At 42.4% G+C, this 23463-nt stretch overlaps 1 protein-coding gene across 2 annotated transcripts in view; it reads left to right on the top strand.

Annotated features, from left to right (window-relative positions):
- SNTB1 (syntrophin beta 1) overlaps window positions 1–23463 on the top strand; it is a 234257-nt gene that overhangs the window by 202182 nt on the left and 8612 nt on the right. For both annotated transcript variants that reach the window (XM_055313935.1, XM_055313936.1), the window contains exon 6: window positions 19298–19494. In XM_055313935.1, coding sequence (XP_055169910.1) covers window positions 19298–19494 — 197 coding nt within the window. The remainder of the gene's footprint in view (window positions 1–19297; window positions 19495–23463) is intronic.

The raw sequence follows: 23463 nt of genomic DNA, 5'->3' as shown, positions 1-23463 counted from the left end.
TTATAATTATTTCAGTGCATTATATTCCTGCTTACTATTGCATCAGGAGCTGAGAGCTCTCCAGCAGATAGCCACACATCTTTATCCAGAGAGATTAATGATCATCTATAGCCAAGCGCAGGGCAATGCAGAGACAAAAACAAACTGCGTATCCATCCTGAAGGAACAGTGACATCTGTGAGATGGTCACCTGCCTGGGTCTCCACTCCATTTCCTTTGAGACCAACTATGCGCATGTGTTTATGGTCTTGAAATTCAGGTAGGATTATCAGGCAAGAGTCTTCACTTTTGGCACAGAGATTGTCATACGGACGTGTACTCGTGTGCTTTGTAATGTTTGCTCAGCACCAGAGACCCCATAGAAAGTTCTTTCTCAATTGTGTGGTGCTTCCTATGGAAGTGGGGCTGCCAGAGTCTATCTGTTTCTTAGGGCCTTCAATGTCCCTTTTTGTTCATGTGACATGTGTTATCTTAATGCATCATGTGCTTAAGATAGCAGCACATGCTTAAGACCCCTTTTCAGAGGTCTCTATCCTGAACACAAAAGCTCATTAAACCTGAGTCTTGCCTTCAAGTAGTTAGCAACTCCCAGACCTGGCTTCTGTTGCTGGCTCTTCCTGTATGTGCTTTATGATGATGGACGCAGCTTTCATTACTCCTGTACCTCTCTTTCTTTACCTAGAGGGTAGGCATGCTAACATTATGTTTCTGGCCTCCCTGGCATGATGCTTGGCAATATTGGGCCCCAATGTCTGTAGAATGAATTCCTGAACAACATGGGACACACTCTGGAATGAGTTTGGTCCCACAGACAGAGAGCAGAGTGGACTGAGGTTTTGGGGCATCCGTCCTGAGTGAGAGAGAGATGGAGACAAGATGGGTTCTCTATTCTGGAGGGACTAAGAGGCCACACAGGATATAGCTGAGGCTCAGGTGCAGAGAAGAGAGTGAGACCTGGAAGCAGAACAAGAGGGGATATGAGATTAAAATAGCAATGGTGTATGGAGCTGAAACTCCTTGAAAACCCCTCTTCCTTTCACTTATGGTGATGATGGAGAACAGCAAGGGTGACCTGAAGATGGCAATTATTGGCCTCAGGGTGAATAGAGGAGGAGGCCTTCAGGGGCCAGGGACCAAGCCTAGATCACATAGATATTAATAAATAAAATAAAATAAAATAAAATAAAATAAAATAAAATAAAATAAAATAAAATAAAATAAAATAAAACAGTAATTTAAGTTTTGGGTATCCTAAGCCTCAAAGCCTTTGACAGGTAGCCATGAAAGCACTATTGATGTTTACAACAAAATCTCAATAATCAGAATCCAAACATCCTACAGTGGAGCTTCAGGCTGTGTTTTAGGTTCCATTCAGATTCAGCCCAACCGCCATCATGTTCCACAGTCTCATCCACAGTCCTCATCCACAGTCCACGGGCACTGATACGCAGATTCTGAGACATTCTCACAACTGGACCCAAAGAAAGATTAGACGATGGTCACTGTCTTCCAGGTACTAAGAAGAGAAATTGGACTCATGCCTCTTAGACTGATTTTCAGCCTCACACGTCTAAGTACAGTAAAGTTTCTAGGTAACTCTAGGGCAACTTGAAAATAAAACTTACCCTAATGCATAGATAGCTTTTTTTCCTCATAGTTTCTGAGCATTCAGACATGGGGGCTGCCTTTTTATTCATGCACCCATGCATTCAGGATTTGAAAAATTCAGTTCTTCAGGCTACATACACTAGCCACGTTTCAGGTACTTAGTAGCTGTGACTATTGGCTACTACTTTGGACAATGCAGATCAAGAACATATTCATCATCACGGAAAGTTCTATTGGACAGCACTACCCTAGGGCGTATTTGACTAGCTCAGAATCAGCAGCGAGTCAAAAGCTCAAGCTGCCTGATGGGAGGTTCTGTTGCAGGCTCTTCAGGCCATCTACACAAGCAGGCACCAGTGGCTCACGGGGATGGGTGCACAGGACAACAAATGGCATCTGAGTAGGTCTGGGTGGGGTACCAAAAGGTATCTGTTACAGGCTCACATGCCAGGTCTGGACCGTGAGCAAAGCACACGAGTAACCTAAACCCATTAGCCTGCATCTGCTATGGAAGTAAAAATGGAAACCCCTTCAGTGTGAACTGTGCTTAGTTAGAACAGAATATGCATCATAAAAAATCAGTGCCTTGGGATCCCTGGGTGGCGCAGCGGTTTGGCGCCTGCCTTTGGCCGAGGGCGCGATCCTGGAGACCCGGGATCGAGTCCCACGTTGGGCTCCCGGTGCATGGAGCCTGCTTCTCCCTCTGCCTGTGTCTCTGCCTCTCTCTCTTTCTCTCTCTGTGACTATCATAAATAAATAAATAAATAAATTTTAAAAAAATCAGTGCCTTCCATCTCTATGTAAAGGAGATGCAGTGATGATCCTTGACATCCCAATTTACCACCTCTTTTCCAAATTACCCAGCCTCACCGTTGAGCTGCAAAATCAACATGTTACTGTATGTGTATGTTAGTCCTATGAGCAGTGATAAAATTCGGCTCATAATCATGACCCTGATGTCCAGCCGGTAACCCGTGAGGCAGAGGATGTCCACGATATGGAGGCAGCACTGGCTGTTTGTGCTTATTTCGTCCCCTTGACATATCTTGTCACCTGTTCCTGAGCAGCAGCCTGGAAATGTGAGAGCTGGAGTTTCCATCTTAGTTTTCCTCCCGCCAGAAGAGTGCTTACCCCGAGCTAATCACTGCACCTCCCTTTCAGAGTCCTCATCTGTTAGATGCATCGGTGAAATGCTGCTGTCTCTCCAAAGCCTAGCTTTGGAGATATACTTTGGGGAAATAGGTTTCTAACTGACCCTTTGGCTTGTGCAGCAGCCACCATGGCTTCCATGCATTGGCCATGGTCCTCTTCCCTCCACCATCTTGTAGACATGCCTAGAGAAAGACTGTTGGAAAGCCAACAAAAAATGAGGAAAATAACCCTTGCCTTCGCCGGAATCCCATAATCACACTGGGAGGACACAGTCCTTGTGTGGCTCCAGGCTATGGAGCTGGGTTCACGGCAGCTGAAGATAGAAACTCTTCTGTCCCTGCAGACAAAGCTGGCTGTTTGAGATGGGAGGCTAGGCTGAAGCTGTTTGCTTCTGGCAGAAAACTCGCTGCCAGGAGTAATAGAGGTCAAAGGGAAACTCTGGATCCTTCCATTACAGAAGTTACCCAAGTACTTCCAAGGGCTGCTTCCCCAGCCACTTATTTAAGTTCATCAAGTGACTCATTTATTTCCCCTGTGTTCTATATGGTCACATATGGCAGTGTGTCCTGCGTGTATGAGTATTTAGGGACATAGCTTATCTAGAAGCATTATAAGTCTTTGAGTGGGTTTTTCTAAAGAAGGGGACTCATGACTGTTTAAAATTGCTTTTTAAATAAAATTTTATTTTATTTAATTTATATTCAATTAATTTACATATAGTGTATTATTAGTTTCAGAGGCAGAGTTCAGTGACTCATCGGTTGTATATAACACCCAATGCTCATTACATCACGTGCCCTCCTTAATGCCCATCACCCAGGTACCCCATCCCCCCACCTACCTCCCCTCCAGCAACTCTCAATATCTTTCCTGAAGTCCAGAGTCTCTTATGGTTTGTCTCCCTCTCTGATTTTGTCTTGTTTTATTATTCCCTCCCTTCTTCTGTGCACTTCTGTTTGGTTTCTTAAATTCCACATATGAGTGAGATCATATGATAATTGTCTTTGATTGACTTATTTCGCTTAGCATAATACCCTTTAGTTCCAACCATGCCCTTGCAAATGACAAGATTTCATTTTTTTGATTGTTGAATAATATTCATTTGTATATATAGACCACATCTTCTTTATCCATTTATCTGGCAATGGACATCTGGGCTCTTTCTGTAGTTTGGCTATTGTGGACATTGCTGCTATCAACATTGGGATGCAGGTGCCCCTTTGGATTATTACATTTGTATCTTTGTACTAGGTAAATACCTAGTAGTGCAATTGCTAGATTGTGGGGTAGCTCTATTTTTAAGTTTTTGCAGAACCTTCATACTGTTTTCCAGAGTGGTTGTGCCAGCTTGCACTCCCACCAACAGTGTAAGAGCGTTCCCCTTTCTCTGCGTCCTCACCAACATTTGAGTTTCATGACTGTTAATTTTAGCTCTGATTGGTGTGAGGTGGTATCTCATTGTGATTTTTATTTTTATTTTCCTGTTGCTGAATGATGTTGAGCATTTTTTCATGTGTCTCTTGGCCATTTGTATGTCTTCTTTGGAGAAATGTCTGTCCATGTCTTCTGCCCATTTCTTGACTGGATTATTTGTTCTTTGGGTGTTGAGTTTAATAAGTTATTTATCGATTTTGAACACTAGTCCTTTATCCTATAAAACATTTGCAAATATCTTCTCCATTCTGTAAGTTGCCTTTTGGTTTTGTCAACTGTTTCCTTTGCTGTCCAAAAGCTTTTCATCCTGATAGCTCATTTTTGCCTTTGTTTCCCATGCCTTTGGGGATGTGTCTAGCAATAAGTTGCTGCAGCCAAGGTCACAGAGATTGTTGCCTGTGTTATCCTCTAGGATTTTGATGGATTCCTGTCTCACATTTAGGTCTTTCATCCATTTTGAGTGTATTTTTGTGTATGGCATAAGGAAATGATCCAGTTTCATTCTTCTGCATGTGGCTGTCCAGTTTTCCCAACACCATTTGTTAAAGAGACTGTCTTTTTTCCATTGGATAGTCTTTTCTGATTTGTCAAAGATTAGTTGACCATAGGGTTGAGAGTCCATTTCTGGGTTCTCTTCTCTGTTCTCTCTACGTATGTGTCTATTTTTGTGCCAGGATGATACTGTCTTGATGATTGTAGCTTTGTAATATAGCTTGAAGTCTGGAATTGTGATGCTTCCAGCTTTGGTTTTCTTTTTCAGCATTCTTTTGGCTATTCATGATCTTTATCTATTCATAAAAGTTCCATACAAATTTTAGGGTTGTTTGTTCCAACTCGGTGAAAAATCTTTCTTCCCTGTGGTTCTTCAGAAGCACTGTTTTGCCTTATGTTGTGGTGACCACCAGTGAATTAATTCAAAGGCTGTCCTGGATCTAGTGCTCACAGAGTCATCAGAAGCCCCTAAAATGTGTTGTATGGTTGCCCTGCTTTTTCACTTAACATGATCTTAGAATTTTCCTATGATATTTTGTACTCTACCTTCACTTTATTTTACTGTGTAGCATTCCATTACATGGATGCTCCGGGGCACAGATTCTAGAAACTTGCAGCATGGCTCCAAATCCCAGCTGCTTACCAAGTTTTGGAAATTTGGGCAAATTTGTAATCTCTTATTACCTCATGTCCCTCATCTGTAATGGGCATAATATTTGTACCTACCTGATAAGGTTGTTAAAAGGTTACATTAGGTAATGTAAAGTGCTTAGGATAGTGTTTGACATGTGGTAAGTGCTAAATACATTTAGTATTAGTACTCTTATTTTTTAACCTTTTCTCTCTCTGGGGATTTGATAGTTCATTGGCCACATTTTAAAAACAACTTCATCACACTGAAAACTTGTGAACAACTGAAATCCACAGGTTGTCATTATAGCACCTTGTGAGAAATCTTTTAAAGGTGATCTTGTCAGCAAAAAAAATAATAATAATAATAAAGATAGATCAACAAACAGACAGCCTGAAAAACATCTCCTTAAAAAATAAAAATGACTTTCTTTACTGGTGGAGAGGAATGATCACAGTATTGGATTTGACAACCCGGGTTCATATTCCAGGTTTGCCCAGGCAAGCCCCAGTTTACAGGCTGTGTGACCTTGAGCAAATCATGTCACTTCTCTGATCCTGTTTCTTCACCTGAAAACTAGGATCGTGATGTCTGTGACAGAGTGATTATGAAAATGCCAGGATGATGACTGTGCCTGTCAGCTCAGGCTGCCACACCAAAATACCGTAGCCTGGATAGCTGAAGCAACAGATAATTATTTTCTCACAATTCCAGAGGTTGAGAAGTCTAAGACCCCAGTACCAGTGTGGTTGGTTTCTGGTGAGAGCCCTCTTCTTGGTTTGTAGGTGGCCACCATCTTGCTGTGTGCTTATATGACTTCTTTATATGTGTACAGGGAGGGAGAACACTGGAGCTCTCTGGTGGTCTCTTCTTATAAGGACACTAAACCCACCAGAGCAGGGCCACACCCTTATGAACTCATTTAACCGTAATGACCACCTTGTTGGCTCTGTTTCTAAATATCGACCCTTTGAGGGTTAGGCCCTCAACATGTGAACTGACGGGGTGACAGTGGGACAGGATTCAGTCCATGGCCATGACAGAAGTACAGCCTTATTTAGTATCACAATTGGCACACAGCAAGTCTGGGCAACTGCCAGTCCTTTCCCTTCACCTTAGCAGTGCTGGGCAGCATTGTTCAGGATGTCAGACACAGGCTTTTCTCTTGCCCAAGAACAGCCAGGGACCAGGGCCAGTAGGAAACAGGTTCTTCTAAAATCAAGTTACTTGCCCAATTCATTGTTGACTTGTTGATTTTTTTAGTTTTGGTTTGTTGTTTGTTGTTTTTGTTTTTGTCTTTGTTTTGTAGTCTCAGGCACATCTAATTTGTATTTTTTTCGAAGATGAAGATTTGACTGTGTTTCAAAGCAGTGACACTAGAAATGTTCACAGCGTGTTCTTGATGTTGACCACCAAGCAGAGAAGTGTATGAGCCGTCGCCTCTCCCACTGACAAGCATCGATGGTGCCTCTGTGCATCAATGGCACAATTTATAGCAGTGCATTTGAGAAGTTTTCCAACACATGATTTTAGCTATTCTCATCCTTCAGCTTTTATGAGTCTTTGGGAAAAATGTTTTTTGTTTTTTTTTTTTTTTTGGTTTTGTTTTGCTTAGCCAAAGCTTATTTGATGTTGCTGACCACTTAAAAAAAAAAAAAAAGGTACATATACTCTTGCCCATATGGAGGAAGTGGGTTGGGTTGTTTTGTTTTTGTCTTTGTTACCGTCGGCATGATTGGTGAGATAGGCCTACAGAGAGTGAGGGTTGAGGTTGCGGTATGTCTGAAATTCTAGAGGAGATTTAACACAGAAATTCTGCGTGCCCAGTCCCAGTGGTTGGCAAAAGACTGGGAAGCACAGAGCTTGCAGAAGGAGTGATGCTGCCCTGAGCCCAGTTCTCCCCACTGTGGGCCCGAGAGAAGGGATAGGGTAGCTAGAGAAAAGGAACTGATGAATGTGCAGGTCACTCCTTTGATTCCACATGGGAGCCAAAGACACTGGCATTTCTATTAAACATGTTGGGTAATCTTTGGTGCCTAAGGAACTAACCTGTTTCTACGTGCTAAAAGTATTTGCTGCCTCAGGCCAGCCTCAGAAATTTTAGGAATGCTTTCCACTGGGGAAGTTGGGCCATTTGTGTGTGTCAAACATTAAATTACAATCAGTTTGTGGTTTGCACACTCAGCCCAGTAAGTCTCTTTTCTCTTAGGGAATGTGAGTCTGTGCCATGGCATTCCCAAGGGAAGCATGAGAGGCTCTGCAAGCCCATGGATCCACACTCTATCAAACTGAAAAGTTCAGGGTTTGTCTTCACACCCTTCCATCCTGTTTGGGCTCTATGTACATAGAGTTTACACTAACTGCTGGTCCCCTCTCCTCCCTCCTATTAATCCAGCAGCTCCTTAGAGTCAGGTGGGAGATGAGCAGGGGAGATGAGCAGGGAGACTGGAACCCCTCAGCTCACACCAGAGGAGCTCCACGGTCTTTGGAGTCAGACACACTGGGAGTTGGATCCTGAGAACTTGACTTGCAATGCAGTTGTGGGAAAATATCAGTTCCTCTGAATCCAAGCCTCCTCATCTTTATGAAGGGCAAGAGTTTCTTCTGCTTTGTATGGTTATTGGTGGGACCTATTGAGACAGTACATGTAAGTGTTTAGCATATGCCTGAGACATGATAAGTGGTTGATAGATGTTAGCAATTATTAAGATTGGGGAAAATAGTTGAAATTAATGTATGAATAATAAGTTTGATCCCACATATAATACTGTATTTATCATGGATTTGTAGTGTCTTAAACCAAAGTCATTGAGATATAAGTACAGGGCGAAGGAAGAGTTTGTTGATTTGTTTGTAGAGAGAGGGACATGGGGAGACTGAAACCTCTCAGCTCACACTAGAAAGCTAGCCCTTAATGACACTTATAAGAACACTGCAGGTAAGTGGCCTACTGATGACTTCTTCTTTGGAGCAGGGATGTCCAGTTCAATTTAAGAAATGTTTAACAGTCTCCTGTTAGAGGCCAGCATTGTACCAAGGGCTGATGTTAGAGGGATTTTAAAAAAATGCAAAACGGGAGGGGTAAAAGCCAAGTGTTACAAAAGCTAATTGTTCAGGTTATTCACTCATGGTTTCATTTTCCCAGTAAAAGAGTACAGATTTTATTTGTCATTACCTTCCATGGAGAGGTTCTTGAAGATCTTTTTATAATCTATATTCTACACTCATTGCGATATATGTTGAACTAATTAAAACATGGATGGGATAATGGAATATGGAAGAGATAACCAGGAAAAACTCAAAGAGCATATCTAAAAATTAAAATTCTAAGATTGCTAAATGATAAAAAAAGGACTTAAAAGGAAAACTTTCCAACACATTGGACTGTCATGATGTGAGAATATCTTTCAGATTGTAGGCCTTGTTCATCTCTAGACATGGCAAGTGTGTGGGTATGTGGGTGAATTAAATCTTTGGGTGACCTGAAGAGCTCATTATTCCCTCTCATTATAAGAGGGAATAATTTCTGCCTATAGTTGACAAGCTGGAGTTTGGCCCTTTTTCCTGGTATAATGGAAAGAGTATAAACTTTGTAGTCAGGTGGACTTGGGTTCAAGTTCTGGACACTCGCCTTGTGATCCTGGGCAGCTAGTTTACCACACAGAACCATGGATTCCTTTACCTTGTTGGTAAAGTGGAGCAGGTAAATACCACTTCCAAGACCTCATGGAGACTAAGTGCAGCCTTTCACACAGTAGGCATCTGCTTTCCTCTCTCCACTTCTGATGACAGCTGGCTGTGAGAGGTCACGAGACCACGGAGAATATACGTCCCTGTCTCTGGAAGTCCACCTGGATTAATTCCACTAAATAGTAAAAAATTGGCCCTTTTGTTGCTCATTTTCCTGTATTACATCGGTCTTTGCTTCAAGACAGTATCCCTCAATAATATCTTTTCTAGAGATGGGACCTTGCCTGACCTTTCAGCACCATGTTCAGATGAAAGAAGTTTAGAAGCAATTGTTCAGCTCTTCTTGGCTGAGGGGCAGCTTGCTGGTTCCTGAGCAGCCCTCTTCTCTGACAGTTTGGGGCTTATTAGGGACTTTCCCCCTCACTTCTTTCCTAGACAACCGGTTGACAGCTGGGCTCCATTAGGGTGGCCAGTGGATAAAAGTTAGTAAAGAACACCTGAATCATTTAAAGGATCTGACCAGATCCTTTATCTTGCTTTCTTGTTTTTTGGGGGCTTACACTGTGGCATGTACTGGGAGATGGCTAATTTCAGCAATTAAGTAAAATGAGAATGTAATATTGCTTAGCAACCCAGTTACCTAATATGTAGTTTTACTAATTTCACTGAACCTGTGTGCTGTAACTGCTTTTATTTTAATTAAGGATATTAATAATAATGTTTTTGTATGGAACATTTTATGCAAGATCCTCTAACACCTATCCAGAATTAAATTAGTGCATAAGCTTCCTTTGTGAGACAGGTTTTTTGTTGTTTTTTTCTCAAAACCAAGCAGGCAGAGGGAGGCATATCTGAGGATCTAGAAACTGTATGCCGTCTAGCACCTCAGTTATTGGTGGACATGCATTTTGCCTGGCCTCCTGAGGGAATGAAGGCATTTCTTACTGCCAAGCTCCCCCAGGTATCAAACAAAGAATTTGACCTACAAGTGGGCTTATCCCACTGCCACGCTGAGCCTTGTGGAATCCACCTTGTGAGCCACTTTGGACAGTTGAAGTAATTTAAAAATATTTCACCCTTTCTTTTTACCCAGGTTAGGGACCCATTTACATGCAGTTCTTTAAATGTATGTACCATGGATCCATGCTGGCCAGGAATGTGAAATCTTAATGATTCACTTTTTTTTTTTTTATAAAATGGCACCTTCTACTCCCAGACCCACTCCCCCCACCAAAAAAAAAAAAAATGGCAACTCTGACTCCCTAAAGGACCAAGTCACTACTGAAAACACTAGTTGCTAAAGATGGATTTGAAGGAAGAAACAGGCAATGGATGTTAGGCTAATCCCATAGAACGTCTCATCCCAATTACCTTTCAAAATCACTTTTGGCCAGGGTTGAATTAATCTGGAAATGAGCATCTGATGGATATAAACCCAGGTTCTTTGGATCTAGCATTAGCTGTGGTTTCATGGATGGAAGACCGAGGATAAGAGAGAAGTCACGGTATCTCACAGGCATCCTTAATCACAAACTTCTTGGAAAAGAGTCCTCCTTGTATTGTAGCTATTCATTCAGTCATTGATGTAACAAATATTTACTGAGTGCTTGCCATGTGCCTGGAACTGTTCTAGGTTGTGTACATACAGTAGAGAACAATCGAATGAAAAATCCTGCCCTGATCGAAGTAATGATACCAGTTGCTCTTCCTATATATTCTGTTCCAGGTGCTGTTCCATACAGTACTCACACAACTCATTTCATCCTTATCAACAACACAATGAAGTAGGCATACTGCTATCCCCAGTTTGCATTTGAGGGATCTGAGGCAGGGAGGGCTTAGGTAACTTGCCAAGGTCACATAGTTGGCAGATGGCCGAGTTGGGCTGCCTGACTCTGCTCTGTCCCCTCACACCCAGGGATTCATTCTCCTACCCCGCACATGTTATATAGGCCCTTCATTTGTTCACTTACTCATGCTCCCAAATAATAGGAAATGTAAAATCTTGCTGGAATTCTTGACTTTGCTTCTAACCGTGGGAATACGTATTTGAACTCTGTAACCAGGGAGCCAAGCATGTCCCTGGGCTTCTCACACCGTTTCAGATAACGCTCAGAAACTGGGTGTGAATTATAGCTTGAAAGCTTGTCCCAGGGTGCCAGTATTTTCTTCCGACCAGATAAGAAAGTTATCTTCTCTTGGGAGATAGCATTTTCTTGGTTGCTGCAGCCTCGTCCCTGTTGCAGATATGAGACAGATGGTCATATTTTTAAGACTACATAAATAGCTTAAAATGTAAAATAATTGAAACATAAATAATAGCTATTTCAGAGTCCCCCTTGAGACTGCAGATCAGAAAAGATCTTTGGGAAGAATCTTGGGAGGAATGTCAAAATGCTGTTCCTGGCAGACACATTCTGGATGACGCCCTACCTTTCTATTTTTTTTTTCGCCCTACCTTTCTAAATATGCATTTTCTAAATCTTAAAGTCCAGCTGACATTTACCTGCTACTTAAAGTGTCCAGAATCTGGCTACGGTGATGTGTTTGTTCCCAAATATGGTCTGCAAATGAAGAGCTCATGAGGGGGCCTTTTCATTGCCCCACGTTTCGTAGCATTTCAGAATAGGCCAAGGATATGTGTGTGTGTGTGTGTGTGTGTGTGTGTCTGTGTGCTTTCCTTTGCAAAATTGAACTCAGATTTTTTTTATTTAATTTAATTTTATTTGTTTTAAACTCAGATTTTTAAAACATTTTGGAAAACTTGTATTTGTGCAGTTATTCAGCCAGCATGCATTGAACACATAACGTGTGTTGAGTTGAATGCTAGACGCCACCAAATCAATGAGAGACGCAACAAGTCTTCTCCCCTGGAGAACATCAGGATCTAGAGAGGGAGATGGGGTGGTGATCTTCAGTGCTGTGTGGGAATCCAGAGAAGGGGTGCCTCCCTCGAGGAGATCGTGCTATACTTGGTCTTGAGCTCCAGCCGATTGCTGTGCCAACAACAGCCAATGTTTCTTTCCCTCCATGTATTTTTACCCTGGAGCTGTCGACTTGATCCACGAGCAACAAACCTTACAGAGCGGCCTCCACGAACACTTCCTGGCCGCCATCGTAAGCAGTCTCAGCCCCACTGGAAGAGATCCTGCCTCACCTTAGATCCTCAGAAGCAAATCATCTGCTCCAAATGTGATTCTTCCTAGATGGGCCAGGGTTCAGGGACGGTTTTGATCAACCGTCAAGGTTGATTTTTCAAGGCCAGAATGCCCTCTACAGTCCCCTGGAAGTCACTGCCCAGCCTATGCTTGAGCACCTCCCCAGTCACTGGGGACATTTATGGCGGCCTCCTCCCCCCTCCCATTCCTCACACACCGTCTTCTCTTTTCCAGACTGATTATCTCGAAGGATGTCCTTTCTGAAGCAGTTTTTGTACTTTGCTGTTTGGATCATTGTCTTCTAATATCATGATACTTGTATGGAGCTGTATTTTAGTGTCACTGGTTTCCTTTGAAATTCTATTTACCTTATAATTTGTACACATCATTCAGAAAAAGGGTCCACAGCCTCCATGACACTGCCTAATGGATGCAGGGTACAGAAAGATGAAGTCCTTTCCTAAAGTTTGGTGTCTAAAACCAAATGCTGTGTTTTAGGTGTGGTTTGATTAGTATAGGGTGACAGAGGACCATCACCTGCTCTCATTCCATTAATTCATCTTAAATTCACATTAGTGCTGTTAGTTGCTCTAAGTGGAGCCAGCCATCAACTAATTTCCAGTGGTGCTTCTACACTGAGTCTCCCCCATTCTAATTTTGTTGTTGTTTTTTGTTTTGGGCTCCAATTGCAGTGCTTAGTAATCTTATGTCTTGATTCTGTATTTCTTTTTACCGGTTTTGGGTCATCCGCTGATTTGATGTCAATGTCCTCTACAACTTCAGACAAGTCACTGATGAAAGTGTTCAACAGGGCAGGTCGGAGGCCTCTACCTCCATTCCTAATTAAATTGATTCATCATGGCTCTGACCACTTCACATAGGACTCATCTAACTGATAAGCTTTGTATCCAACACTTACTCCTTTTAAGTCCAAATGAATATTAAAGAAAACTCTGTCAGTAATTTTTTCCTGAATATTCACTTAATCTATTCCTTTTCTAGTAATCTGGTTTCTGGATGAAACAGTTGATGTAAGGAAGTCACACAGGACCTTGTGAACTCCTATTTCCTATTTTCCAAAGTGAAAAAAAAGAAAAGGTGATGCCTTAAAAAAAAAACCATTACTAAAATAATAATAATAATAATAATAATAAATTAAAAAATTTAAAAAAATTACTGAATTTGGCCTGGGAACAAGATCAAAGAATTGACTTTATTCTTTGTTTTGAAAATCAGGATATAATTTTCACTTTTTCTGTCTTTGAACTGCTGATTTGTTCTCCTAGATTTCCCAAAGATCCCCCTCCCCCCAGAGTTTCACTTATGTAGCACTTAAGCCCCTCTGCTACCTTGGTGTGGATTCTTCACACAAGAACTTGAGTTCATTTGAAACATCAGGGTACTTTCTTCCCAAATGCCACTTCCTTCTGGGCTCCCACCGCTCCTTCCTCCTCACATCTCAAAAACATTTTTTTCATAAAAGCAGCAAAGCAAGAATTCTCAAATCATATTTTCTTTCAGCCATCCATCTATATCACTACTGGCCTGGAGATGCGAGCTGCCTCTGCCTTATCTTCACACACCATAGACATCTAGAGATTGCGACTCATGTTGTCTTTTCCATTATTAGAAAACCTTCCCTTGTGTGGACCGTCAACCTCCCATCTAAATGAAGGTTTCTTTTGAGTAGTGGTTTGACTTCTGGTGAAAACTTCCTGTCCTTTGCAGTGGACATGATCCTCGTGGTCCTGTTGTTACTTAATTTGGAACCCAGGTATTGGGTTCTTAAGATACTAAGGAACTTACTTATGCAATTTTGCTTTAGCTTCTGTTAATCCGAGGTGACTATGAGTCCTGAGTGGCGATGCTCCGTGAACAGTCGGACAATACAGTATCCAGTATTGTATATCCAATATTATTTTATTGGTTGATGTTGGAAATGTGCCAATACAAATTCATCTCAGGAGAAAGATTTCACAGAACATTATAAATGTAATCGTGCCACTCTTTTCTCTGTTTCTTCCTTGTAGCAGTCATGTAACTAAAAAGTCTTCCCTTGCCTTACATTGTCTAATGGCCTTGTCTCATTTTCGAAATGCCACGATTTATCAAACAACCAAGTCCCTGTTCGGACTTCTGAAGATGGCAGAGCGGTTCACGTCCACATCTCTATGTATTGTCGTCCCCAACTTACTATTATTGACAATCAAAAGCAATTAGTTGGGGATGATATAAAGAACAAAGAAATCTATTATTTTCAACATTTTGATAAGAATGAAATGACAAATATGTTGATAACTGTAGGGTTCCTCTTTGTCCTGTGCCAGAATCCACTGGTCTGCATTACTGTGATGGAACGGCTTTCCCTCCAGGTTCAGGTTCACCCTCTGGAGAAAGACCCCCAAAATAACCAGATTGCCTCAATGAAGAGGAGTAATTCTCCACCCATCCATCTCTTCTACTTGTCATCTGCCATATTTCCATATTCGTTCTTCCATTTTATAGAAGTGAGCCTCCCAAGAACAGGGACGAACCTGGAGTGAAGAGTCTGTGGGAATCAGAGGGGAAAAGGGTATTTCTCCTCTTGAACTGCATCTCCTTAAGGTTTGGGCCACATCTTTTCTACTCACGCCATGCCTCACCTTGGGTTTGCATAGAACAGGTGCTTTTATTAGTTGGCTATGCCTGACAAAATACTATAAAGCAGGTGGCATAAGCAACAAAAATTTATTTTCTCATATTCCGGGAGACTAGAAGTCCAAGATCAAGGTACCATCAGGGTTGACTTCTAGTGAGGGTTTTCTTTCTAGCTTATAGATGGCTGCCTTCTAACTCTATCCTCGCCTGGCCTTTCCAGTCTGTGTGTGTAGAAGGAGAGAGATCTCCAACATCTCTTTCTTTTTCTTATAAGGGCACCATCCTGTTGGTTAAGGCCCCACCCTTATGCCTTCATTTAACCTTTATTACCTCATTATAGACCCTATTTCCAAATACAGTTATCACTGGTGGTCAAGACTTTAACTTAGGAATTTTAGGGGGACACAGTTCAGTCCATAACAGTGTTCCATAAGTGTTTGTAGGATATACCAGTTGGTGAATGGCAAAATCTTTATTGAATGAATGAATGAATGAATGCCTTAGTGACTTTTTTTGGTGATCATTTGGAAGTAGAGAAAAGACTTGAACAGAGCAGGAAGCTCCTCTAGGGCCCCTCGGAGCACCCCTGAATCCAAAACAGTCCTGTAACTTCAACTGGAAGGTCTCAGCATATCTCCTGTCTCATCTGTTAGAGGCCAGTTGGTTCGTGCAAGGGATTAATGAGGCCACAGGTGGAGGTTTCATCCCACAAGGCTCAGTTAGCTTCATATTGAGAAAGGCTATTCCACTGCAGGTGTTAAGTTGAAAAGCTAGATGAGGACAATTTAGGATAACCCAGACATAAGCACATACAAGAGGACTTAGAGGAGCTCATCTGGTATTCCAAGCCTAAATTAACACTAATGTTAAACAAAGGACAAACTAAACATGTATTCTGAGTCGGAATGTGTATATTTTTCAGTGGAATGGAAGATCCGATTCTAAGAATTAACGTGGAGATTTGACTTCATTCCAGTCTTGTAGCCTTTTAAAGCAAATCTTTACATTTAAAGTATTGTTGTTTAGTGAAAATTTTAATATTAACGGATTTGTTTCAAAGTTTTTGTTTTATATAGTTGAATTGCATAGAGATTTTTAGTAGATCTATATACATTTTGCCACATTTGCTATATGTATTTATAAGATAATTTGCAAAGTCTGTCTAATACTACACCCAGAGGAGTGTACTCATATGCATCATGTGGATATTCAGTGTAGTTCACTTGTTTTTTTTTTAAGTTTTTATTTATTTATTCATGACAGACACTCAGAGAGAGGCAGAGATATAGGAAGGAGAAGCAGGCTCCTCGCAGGGAGCCTGATGCAGAACTCAATCCCAGGACCCCAGGATCACTTCTGAGCCAAAGGCAGACACTCAACCATTGAGCCACCCAGGCGTCCCTCACTTGGTGTTTTTTAAAAAAACTGATTTATTTGAGAGAGAAAGGGGGAGGGCATAGAGGGGCAGAGGGAGAAGGAGAGAGAAACCCAAGCAGAGGCCCTGCTGAGCACAGAGTCTGATGCGGTGCTCCATCCCAGGACCTCAAGATCATGACTTGACCTGAAACCAGACTGTGGTCTGAAAGTCAGACCCTTACTGGACTGTGCCACCCAGGAGCCCCTGTAGTTCACTTGATTTTAATCTGAAAAAGTATCTTTTTGTTACCAGTATTCACATTAGGTACTGGAAAAGACAATTTGCTTTATCTGATTGTTTACATACAGCTCTACACGTTTCATTAACCAATACTGATGTATTCAAAAGAATGCATTATTCATGTCTGCTATTCTTCTGATAGCAAATCAACTTGTTCTTTAATATAGATATTAGGTAATTCACGCTTGATTACTGGAAAAATCAATTTCTCCTCTTCCCTTTTCTTTTCAATGAATGAAATTTGGTGATGAGATGAATAACAAAGCACAGCAGGAGTCCTACCTCCAATGGCTCTTTTCTCATTGTTACTTCCTGCAACACCCTGTATTTCTTCATCCTGGACTCCCTGCTCCCTGTGCCCTGTATCCATCAGCTAGACACAGGCCTTTCTCATACCTTGTTACACTTGGTTAATAATATTATTCCTATACCCAGATCTGCCAAGTGCAAATTTTCCAACAAATTGCATTTTCCAGTTATTGTTGGTTTCGATTTTATAATGTCTCTGGAGAAAAATTAACATTGGTAGGAAATTCACAAAACAGTGGCATTCTCCACGAGGATGGTACATCTTTTTCTCCTTCCAGTTGGGCCTCTGTGTTACATTTCTGCTGGCCCTGGATTGTGACAGAGTTGACGTCCCCTTGACGGGAAGTTAGAGATGGAAAGTGAGAACATATCAGGCTAGGGAAGGCATAAGGGAACTAATGTTTCCTGGATGCTTCTTATGATCACTAAACACTGAATTATGTGTTTTATGTATTTTATTATATTGAACCCCAAGGACGGGAGGCAGGAATTGCTTTTTTAAAATAAGGAACCCAAGGGTAGCGGCACCAGGGGTATGGAAGGGATATGGAAATAATACTTAGTACAAACTGTATGCTAGGTCTATGCTGGGCATGGACAGTTTCATGTATTTTTTTAAAGATTTTATTTATTTATTCATGAGAGGCACAGAGAAAAAGACAGAGACATAGGCAGGGGGAGAAGCAGGCTCCCTGCGGGAAACCCAATGCGAGACTCGATCTCAGGACCCCAGGACCATGCACTGAGCCAAAGGCAGATGCTCAACCACTGAGCCACCCAGGCATTAATATTCATTATCTTTGGGAATATCTCTGTATCTTCCAAGAATTTTACAACCGAAATGCTTTTCAATGAACCTTTTTCTTCAAGTAGGCATTGCAAACCATTCCTCCAACCAGTGTCAGCTTTGAGTAAAAGAAAGCTCCTCAGAGTTATACAACAAGCTCATTGCTAGAAATTCAACAGGGTACAATGTTTAATTTCACCAGTAGTTTTGCTCTCCAATATTTAAGTTCACAAGAGAAAAATAAGCTTTTGGATTTCCTTTGTGCAATTTTCAAGCTAGAGGGAATAAGCGCTTTGCCTAAGAAGGTCCCTCTCCCGTCCACCAGGTGAAGAGACACCTGGAATTTCTCTAACAAATGGTAGTGTGTCTCTTTCTGTATTAAAAGATAAGGCTGAAAGTGCAAATATCCTGGGCAGAAGTAACATTTACTAAATTATACACGCACTAGCCTGCAAATGATTGATAGGAGCACTTCTCCCAAAGGGAGGTTGAAATATCAAGGAACAGGGGAGAGCAGGAAAGATCCAGGGGTTTATTTTTTATTTATTTTTAAAAAGATTATTTATTTATTTATTTATTTATTTATTTATTTATTTGAGAGAGAGCACAGGAGCAGGGGGAGGGGCAGAGGGAGGAGGGGTGGGAGAGGGAGAAGCAGGCTCCCTGAGGAGCATCCCAGAATCCCAGGATGGTGACCTGGGCCCAGGGCAGACTCTCCGGAGAAGCCATCCTGGGGCTTAAAGGGCTACAAGTGACAAGTAGGAGCCAGTGACTGCTCAGAGGCTGAGAGTCCTTGTTTTTTCCATCTGGCCTTTCAGAATGTACTTAGAGGCACATTTTAGGCTGGGGCTGTGTTTTAAAGTCAGAGTGACAATCCTGTGGGAAAAATCACTCTTGGAAATCCCTGATATCCCCCATAAAGTGGGATCATCTTCTGATCCTGGGAAGCGCAGCATCACCCTTGGTGGGGGGGGGCTCGAACACAGGCACACAGATGCTCCTGGTGGTCCTGGTCCACTTGCCCTTGGACGCTGGGGGCTTGGCAGATGCGGACCCCGAGGACATTGGGCGCAGCCAGGTGCTCCCAACCCCAGGAACCCCGGGGAATGAAAGCTAGCCCAGGACCCAGGGTCGTGCTCATGCTGGGGTATACACAAGCCCAGGAATGGGCTGAAGAGGGAAGGATTTATATGCCATTTAAATTGTTCTCTTTTGCATTTCTTCTTTTTTTTTAAGATGTTATCTATTTATTCATGAGAGACACAGAGAGAGAGGCAGAGACACAGGCAGAGGGAGAAGCAGGCTCCATGCAAGGAGCTCGATGTGGGACTTGATCCCGGGACCCCGGGGTCACGCCTTGAGCCAAAGGCAGGTGCTCAACCGCTGAGCCACCCAGGGGTCCCTCTTTTGCATTTTCTTAATTCTCTTTTTGGCCGCATAAAGATAGTTGAGTTTGCCTCATTAAAGGGCTGTCATTCAGCTTCTCTGCACCAGACGCAGTTTCCGGGCAAATATAAGTCCCACCAAGCAGATGGAGGAACCGGCTGAGCAGGAGGCAGAGAAAGCATAGGGACGATGAGGCTGGAGCAGACCCTTCAGGTCTAGGGCGGAAAACAGCAAATCACCCATATGGGAGCCTTTCTCAGGTGACAAGTCAGGTGAACACTGCAATTTCCAGTTTGATGATTTTCTCTCTCTTTCTCTCTCTCTCTCTCTCTCTCTCTCTCTCTCTCTCTCAACAGGCTGGTCCATTCAGGTCCAGGCAAAGGATCGCCCCAGGCTGGTGCAGATCTGTCTTTTGCTACCCGGACGGGCACCAGGCAGGGGATCGAAACACACCTCTTTAGGGCTGAGACCAGCAGGGACCTGTCTCACTGGACGAGGAGCATAGTGCAGGGCTGCCACAACTCGGCTGAGCTGGTCACTGAAGTCACCACAGGTAGGCGCCCCTGGCTCTCATGGGACCAACATGCCCTCTCCTCCACCTCAGCCTCAAGGTCGTTTCCGTTATTGGCCTTCTGGGCTGTGTAGAATTCTAGAAGTGAACTTCAGTTCCTCCAAATTAGGGCACTGTAGGCCCTACTCCAGTGTAAGCCTGTTCCCATCTCCATTCAAGAAAAGTTGGTAATTTGGAGAGTCAGATGTCATTTTCTTACCTGCAGCTTCCTGGGAGCATGAGTTTTGAGGTACACACTAGTAGGGTTCTTGTTATAAACAAACAGCAGAGACTGACTCTGAGAAATTTATCACATAATAAAGTTCTTGGTCAGAAAACTGGGGAAACAGTTTGTGAAAAAAAAAAAAAAGGCAGGAAACAGAGGCATCCAGTGGGATTCAACAGCAAAGGACGGAGCCTTGGGAAGAGCCACCAGTGATCCCTGCCCCTGGTATGAATGTTGAAACTGAGGCAGGATGGAAGGAGCACGAGGTGTGTGCAGCCACGTTCATGCAGAGCTGTAAGAAAGGACTAATCAGTGGGGGAAATGGGATTTACATGGATTATTTATATGGATCACATGTGTATAGAAGGAAGAACCCTTCTATACTGTCCTATTTATTGCGTATCCTCATGATGTGCCAGGTATTTCATGTGTTATCTCTCTCAGTGTTTTCCACACTATGAGAGACAACCCTATTATGGGTCCAGAAGTCAATGAGTCAAGGCAAGACCAACATTTAAAAAATTAAATGGAATACAAATATCAGTGTAAACATTGCTTAGCTTTGTGGAATTTTGGATTCAAGGGTGTGTGTGTGTGTGTGTGTGTGTGTGTGTGTGTGTGCATCTCAGGTCACAAACCATTCATTGCCTTATCTCTTCTAATCCTCACAGTTCCCTTGCCAATCTGATTTTACCAAATCTGAAAGCAAATCCTTAAGAAAGGTTAAGTAGCTTGTCCAAGATCACACAACTAATAAATAACAGAACTGACTTTAACACTAGGTTGTGTCATTTGAAAGACATTGAAAGACATTTATTGACTCTAGCGTCTACAGAGACATGGATCTCACTGCTGTACCACTGGTCGAAAGACACTCATTCTGTTCAGGCAACTACGATGAATAATTTTCATGCCACTCTCCAAATCAGATGGCTGGATGGAAAGGTGGTTAATTAAAGAAAAAGAAAGAAAGAAAAAAAGAAAAGAAAAAAGAAAAGAAAGGTGGTTGATAGGTGACAGATATAAATGCATCTATATGTAAATATATAGAGATAAGTTAATTTTTTAATTGGGCAAAGGTAAAATTAGAGACTGGAAACTAATGTGAATCTCAGGTAGCATGAATAAATAAAGTATATGCTATAAAATCTTGTCCATCAGGCACCTAGGTGGCTTAGTTGGTTAAGCATCAACTCCTGGTTTTGGCTCAGGTCGTGACTTGAGGTCATGAAATTGAGTTCTATGTCAGGCTGTGTGCTGAGCTTAGAATCTGCTTGAGATTCTCTCTCCTTCTCCCTCTCCCCCTCTCTACCTCTTTAAAATCAATCAAGCAATCTTTAAAAAATAAATAAAATAAAATCTTGTACATTTGCTAAGGTGGATTCCATATTATATTAACCCAGTGATTTTCAGCAGCCAACACAATGTACAGGTGACAGTGTTCATAATGCTGTTGCTCCTGATTCTGAGATCTAAAATCGACCTCTCTTCCAGGTCTCCTGGGGTCACCCATAAAGAGGGCGTATGCCACAGAGTAGCTGGTATCCTCAACAACAGTCTTCCAGTAAATTCAACTTTGAGTCCCACAGGGTTGTGTCTTTGCATACCCTCTGTTCACCCTCTACTATCATGTTTTATTGCCTGTTCTTTCATTTCCTCTATATGAGGAATAAGGTAATAGCCACATTGTGGAATTTAAGTCAGAAAGGCCTGGATTCAAATTCCAGTCCCATTTCTTTCCTAATCTCTCTCTTTTTTTTAAAAAAAAAAGATTTTATTTATTTATTCATGAGAGAGAGAGAGAGAGAGAGGCAGAGACACAGGCAGAGGGAGAAGCAGGCTCCATGCAGGGAGCCTGACGTGGGACTCGATCCTAGGTCTCCAGGATCACACCCTGGGCCAAAGGCTGCGCTAAACCACTGAGGCCCCCGGGCTGCCCTCTCTCTCTCTCTCTCTCTCTCTCTCTCTCTCTCTCTCTTTTTTAAAGATTTTATTTATTTATTTACTCATGAGAGACACAGAGAGAGGCAGAGACATAGGCAGGGGGAGAAGCAGGCTCCCTCTGGGGAGCCTGATGGCGGGACTCGATCCTAGAACCCTGAGATCATGACCTGAGCCTAAGGCAGATGCAAAACCACTGAGCCACCTAGGTGCCCCTCTTAATCTCTTACTTAACTCTTAGTTTCATCTCTTATTTTCTTCATCTGTACAAAGAAGGCAATAACAGTACCCACCTCACAGAGTTGTCAAGAATTAAGAGAAATAATCCATGTAAAGCTCCTAGCACAGTGCTTGACACATAGTAAGTGCTCACTGCCTGTTATTAGTTGTTACTCTTGTAATTATTTCTCCAGACATGTGCTGTCCAGTATTCTAGCTTCTGGTCATGTGTGGCCATTTAAATGCAACTTAATTAAAATTAAATGAATTACTCAGTCACACCAGCTACATTTCCAGGGCTCAGTCACCATGTGAGCCTGCCTAATGGCTACCATGTTGGATGGTGCAAATCTGGGACACTTTCATCATGGCACAGCATCCTGTTGTCTAGCTCTGCCCTAGAGAAACAGATTTCCCACAAGACATCTTAGGTACAGTGTTTCCAAACATTAGCCACACTAACAACAATAATGGAAATAAAATTCTTTTTGTTTTATTCGTAAAAGCCTCAGATTGCTGACCTCCACCCCCCAGAGATTGGTAAGGTGATTCAGCCATTTGGGGCTGGGGCCTGAGAACGCGTACCTAATAACATCCCGGGTGGTGCTGATGCTGGGCCACGGAGCCCCCTGGGAGCAGCACCGCACCAGGGAGCAACATCCCCTGGCACTCAGGGGTGGTCTAAAAGAGTCTAAAAGATGGGAGACACATCCCTGTGTAGTAGGCTTTCTCCACATTTCCTCTACTCATGCAAACATGAAAAACCAGATATTTTATAGAATTTCTGCTGCAGCAACTCCCATAAAATCTGTGTCTATTTTGTAATTACCCTGAAACTGGTTGGAGCTCCCTACTATTTTCCATCATTGCTGGAAACCTTTTGAGGGTATCAAAAAAAAAAAGCTGTTTTCTTTTTCCATGCTGAATCTGTATAGCAAGAAAAACTAGAGTTTGGGATCTGAGAGTTGGAAAAACCAGAAAACTGGACTTCTGAAGTCATATCTGTAAATACCGGAGAAGTTCACACTTCTTGCAACAAATTCAGGAGTGTTCTAGGAAAGAACGGAGATGGCCGAGGGGATTTGGTTTCGTTTACATTCCACAGATTTTCTAAAATCTTTCTCACTCAAAAAGCTGAACTCTACGTGGAAAGCCATGAGGCTGTTGGTAGACCAGCCAAAGGAAATAACAAAACACCGTGTGCAGTGAGTTGGGCGGGGGGTGGGGGGGGTGGGGGGGTGGGGAGGGTGGGAGAGAAGAAATTCTGGAATGACCACAGGTGCAACCCAGTTACAAATTGAAAGATGCCTTCAGGGAGTTGGGGGAACGGGCCTTATGTTTTCATCAGAGCTTCAATTAACTTGCTAATGTGTTCGATTTGTCCCGTGTGGATTGAGAACATCCATCAGATAACCAATCCCATTATATAAAGGCCACGAACACCATCTGAGGTCAACTAGAATTGAAAGTAAGCACAATTGGCTGATTCAGAATATCTGAGGGCAGAGTTTGAGGAAGTTGCGATTCTCTCTCCTTCTCCCTCTCCCCCTCTCTACCTCTTTAAATATAGAGGAACTATAGAAAAT

The sequence above is a fragment of the Nyctereutes procyonoides genome, unplaced genomic scaffold, assembly GCF_905146905.1.
Source record: "Nyctereutes procyonoides isolate TBG_1078 unplaced genomic scaffold, NYPRO_anot_genome, whole genome shotgun sequence".
In the NCBI taxonomy this organism is placed as follows: domain Eukaryota; kingdom Metazoa; phylum Chordata; class Mammalia; order Carnivora; family Canidae; genus Nyctereutes; species Nyctereutes procyonoides.
The sequence above is the reverse complement of the archived record's forward strand: the minus strand, read 5'-3'. Positions and strand labels throughout refer to the sequence as shown.